We start from the raw sequence: 4873 nt of genomic DNA, 5'->3' as shown, positions 1-4873 counted from the left end.
TATATATATATATATATATATATATATAAGTTATTGAATATTGCAGCATGCATTTTGTGCATGTTTAAACATATGAGCTTTTCTTTGTGTTTGCTGCTCATCATCATCATGGTGTGCTTCTTGCTGCTGCTGCTGCTGCTGTTGCTGTTGCTGTTGCTGTTGCTGCTCCTGCTGTTGCTGCTGCTGTTGCTGTTGCTGCTGCTGTTGCTGTTGCTCGTTCTGTGGCTTTAATGCTGATTGTAGTGGTTGTTTTTGCTGCTGTTGCTGCTGCTGTTGTTGCGCTGCTGCAGGTTGGTTGTTTTTTGCTGCAGGTTGCTGTGCAGCAGCAGGAGCAGGTTTCTGCTGCTCTCCCCCAGCAGCAGGAGCAGCAGGAGCAGCAGCAGCAGACTTTTGTGCATCTGCTTTTTGTTTGTCTCCTTCTGTCTTTCCTCTAGATAATCTTCTTAGACTAAGACTTGGACTCTTTTGTCTCTCTACTGTATTTGCTGCTGTTGCTGCTGCTGCTGCTCCTTTTCCTCCTTTTCCTTCATCCTTAGACTTTCCTTTTCCTTCCTGTTTCCCCTGCTGCTGCTGCTGCTGCTGATTGCTGCTGCTGCTGCTGCTGCTGCTGTCTTTAATAGATCTATATCCATTATAAATATATTTACCTGTTTGTGTGTCTCTGCCTATAGCGTTATCAAATGTTTCTTGTGTTTTTGCTGCTTTTGCTGCTGCTGCAGCAGCTTCTTTAGCTGCTGCAGCAGCAGCAACAGCAGCAGCAGGACAAGATTGCATGCAAGGGAATTCATCAGTATAAACATTTAATAAAGGGTTAGCTACCCCCCATAGATCATAACCATTATATGTATATTTATATAATTGTTTATCTATTAATTGTAGTGTATCTACACCTCTCTTATTATACCCCCATACCTCAAAGGAAAGTGTCTCCTTTAATAAATAATCTAAGAATTCTTCTGTAACTATTTGCTGCTGCAGCAGCTGAGTATAATTATAATCTAGCAGCAGCAAACTGTCTCCTTTTTTCTGTATTGGATCTATTGCTGCTGTAGTATATGCTGTAGCAGACAAAAAGGGACTATATTTTATATATACTCTTCTTCCTTCTTCTGCTGGATTACCCCATACCTTCCCTATCTTCACCATGTAATCTGTATACAATACATATACATATAAATCATTAGGGTTTAGGGTTTAGGGTTTAGGGTTTAGGGTTTAGGGTTTAGGGTTTAGGGTCTAGGGTCTAGGGTTTAGGGTTTAGGAGGCAAATGGGAGACAAAAGGAGACAAGAGGAGACAGTAACAGAACAACAAATACAAATAAAGACAAAAAGGAGACAAAAAAAAAAACAATAAAGGAGACAAAAAAGGAAACAGACAATAAAGGAGGCAGACAATAAAGTATTCAATATAGGAGACAGTAAAGGAGACAAAAAAGGAGACAAAAAAGGAGACAATAGAGGAGACGTACACATAGTGGTGCCTATAAGGTCTTGGGGTTTTTCTTTAATTTCTTCATCAGGCAATTCTTTGCCATCAGCAGTTACTGGATAAACCCCAACCTCCATCTATAACACATAAACCCTAAACCCTAAACCCTAAACCCTAATGCGTAAACCCTAGAGAGTAAACAGTAATTTTCAATTCCTGCTCCTTGCTCGACAAGCGAAACCCTAAACCCTAAACCCTAAACTCCAAACCCCAAAGCATCAACCCTTTAAACATAATAATACCCCAAAAAACCCTAAACCCTAAACCCTAAACCCTAAACCCTAAACCCTAATTACCTCTCCAACAGCCTTTCCTTCAGCATCAAATATTTTAACAGTTGCTGCATTCTCTATTTGATTAGCAAGAGGTTTTAGATATAATTCACCAACACCCATGAATTGACTAGAAGGGAAAGGGTCCCAATAGGGATTATCCGCAGGACGTAAATCTATACACAAACCCTAAACCCTAAACCCTAAACCCTAAAATCTTATACATAAACCATAAACACTATATACTAAACAATAAACAATAAATAATAAAGGATATAATGCGATATTAAGGCAGTGAGTTCCATTTTAGGGTTTAGGGTTTAGGGTTTAGGGTTTAGGGTTTATAAGTTATATCTACAATAAAGGGAAAAAAAAAGTGTCTCCTTTTTTTTTCTTATTAACAAGAAGGGTTAGGGTTAGTGTTAGGGTTAGGGTGTTAACAGTATAGGGAAGAAAAAAAGTGTCTCCTTTTTTTTTTCTTACTAGCAAGAAGTGTCTCCTTGTCTTCTGATTCAGCCCATTGATCAAATAATTCCCTCATAATAAATATTCTTAGCTCTAATGTTGCTGCTGGCCATGCATACACCTCAACACCTTTATAACAAACAGAGACACTTAATGCTGTTAATCGTCTCCTTTTGCTGCTGCTGCTGCTGCTGCTGCTGCTGCCACCTATTGCTGCCTCAGCTTGCAGCTTGGGCTTTAATACATAGGGAAGACCCAACTCTTGTGCTATTATGTTCGCCTCTCTTATTAATGGCAACACCTGCAGCAGCAGCAGCAGCAACAGCAACAGCAACAGCAGCAACAGCAGCAATAGCAGCAACAGCAGCAATAGCAGCAGCAGCAGCAAACGTTGACGTAAAAGTAATTCTTTGGAGACAGGAAAAAGCATAAAGAAAAGAAAGGAGACAAAAAGCGAGACAAAAAGAGACAAAAAGGAGACAAAAGGAGACAAAAGAGGAAGAAAAGGAAACAGAAGGCATAGAAGAAAATGACGTGACGTTTACACATACACAAAAAAAAGAAGCGAAAATCAAATTTTTTTTTCTAGGGTTTAGGGTTTAGGGTTTAGGGTTTAGGGTTTAGGGTTTGGGGCTTATAGAAAATAAAAAAAATATATATGTATATAAATATTACCCTTGTAAGTTGTTCATTAAGTAGCATAATATCTCCCTCTAATTGTCTCCTTTTTAATTCCTCAATCTCTATTTCTCTTTTTTTTGTCTCTAGCTTTTTTTGTTCCTCTAGGTATTCTTCTTTTGCTTTTGCTAATGCTGCCTCATCTGCCTTCTGCTGCAGCTCCTGGAGCTTCGCCTCGTACTCCTGCAGCAGCAGCAGCAGCAGCAGCAGCAGCAACAGCAGCAATAGCAGCAGCAGCAGCAACAGCAGCAGCAGCAACAGCAAGAACAACAGAAGCATTAGCAGCAGCAGGAGCAGGCCTTGCATGCATATAAAGGAGACACTTGTTACTGCATGCATGCAGAGAGACAAAAAGGAGATATTTTTTAATGCATGCATGCATATTATACATAATAACAATTGGGGCTGTTGATTGTTGCATGCAATTAGCAGCAAATTACCTCTTTTTGCTGCTGCAGCGCCAATTGTGCTTCCTGTAGTTTTTGTTTATATTGTGTCCTCTGCATAGTCTCCTGCTGCAGTTGCTCCTGTGTCTGCTGCAGTCCTGCAGCAGTTTGCTGCTGCTGCTGCATAGCTGCCTCTTGCATGCATGAATCAAAAGAATAAAGATTTAATAAATCTTTTCTTGTTTGTCCTTTTTTATTAGGAAGAAAAACAAGAAAAATATACTTTTGCCCTATTAGTAGTCTGTCTCCTGTATATACACGTACTGTCTCCCCTGCCTCTAACATTTTACCATTAATAAATGTATTATGTCCTCCTTCCTCTACTACTAATGTTGCTGCTGCTTCCTCTTCCTCCCCTCCTGCTGCTGCTGCTTGCTGCGGTGCTAGCTGTAGGTAACAATGATGGGGACTTAGACCCGAACCAGAGAGACAAACAGAGGGACAATTGTCTCCTTTTTTTCTTCCTATTGTTAATTTATTGTCTCCTCCTCCTGGTATCTTAAAGGAAAGATTACCATTTAATAAAGGATCTTCTGTTAATAATGTTATATGTGCTACATTCTCCCAATCAGGACCTATACATACATATACTATAAACCCTAAACCCTAAACCCTAAACCCTAAACCCTAAACCCTAGGAATACATGTCTGCACGTCTAGTCTCTTTCTCTCTATCTAAAAAGAATAATAATTATACTGTTGTTGCTGCTGTTACTGCTGCTGTTGTCTTTGTCCCTTTTCCTTCAATTATTTATTCCATGTTGACCCAATATTCAACAATTTAGGGTTTAGGGTTTAGGGTTTAGGGTTTAGGGTTTACCTGTGGCCTCTTGTTGCATGCGTTTTTGTGCCTCAGCTAATTTTTCTTCCCAAGATTTTTGTAGATCTTCTATTGCTGCCTCCATTGCCTTTATCTCTTCTTGATGATTTCTTTGCATTTCTTCTGTCTCCTCTGCAGATATTATACCCTTTATATCATCACCCATGCCCTGTCCTAAGCAACAGCAACAGCAGCAGCAGCACCAGCAACAGCAGCAGCAACAGCAGCAGCAACAGTGGGGAGATGCAGCAGATAGGATTGTATTCTTCCATTTGGTTGGTCTCCTATGACATTTTATATCCTAAAACTCTAAACCCTAAACCCTAAACCCTAAACCCTAAACCCTAAACCCTAAACCCTAAACCCTAAACCCTAAACCCCCATCAGATAAATATATTCCGAACCCTCCTGGTTAAACCTCATAATAATACATCGTTATGTTCCCCTCCCTTGCCTGTTCCCTTGCCTGTTCCCTTCCCTCCGTTGATTGGTTTGTATAATAGAGAATAAATAAGATTTACCTCCTTGTTGTATAAGTGCCTTAAGTTTAGCATTTTCTTCTTGTAATTGTCTAATTAATTTATCCGTAGGGTTCTCATTAATAATTGCATTATTTTTTATTGTTTTTGCTCTTTCTGCATAGCGTAGAGTACTAAGTGTCTCCTCATAGTTATTTAGATCAGGAGACAGGGCACAAATCAT

The 4873-nt window shown here is 39.6% G+C and overlaps 1 protein-coding gene across 1 annotated transcript; it reads right to left on the bottom strand.

Moving 5' to 3' along the window:
- Positions 1 to 30: 30 nt before the first annotated feature.
- Positions 31 to 4873, bottom strand: EMWEY_00033670 (kinesin motor domain cointaining protein, putative; the record flags this gene model as incomplete). Its single annotated transcript, XM_013481885.1, has 9 exons — positions 31 to 731; positions 1122 to 1151; positions 1471 to 1567; positions 1787 to 1938; positions 2246 to 2528; positions 2903 to 3088; positions 3616 to 3926; positions 4172 to 4345; positions 4693 to 4873. 9 exons carry the CDS (start codon positions 4871 to 4873, stop codon positions 31 to 33), a joined length of 2115 nt encoding a protein of 704 aa, XP_013337339.1.

Source organism: Eimeria maxima, genomic scaffold (genome assembly GCF_000499605.1).
Source record: "Eimeria maxima Weybridge genomic scaffold, Emw_scaff451, whole genome shotgun sequence".
Lineage (NCBI taxonomy): Eukaryota > Apicomplexa > Conoidasida > Eucoccidiorida > Eimeriidae > Eimeria > Eimeria maxima.
This window is presented reverse-complemented; position numbering and strand designations above follow the sequence as displayed.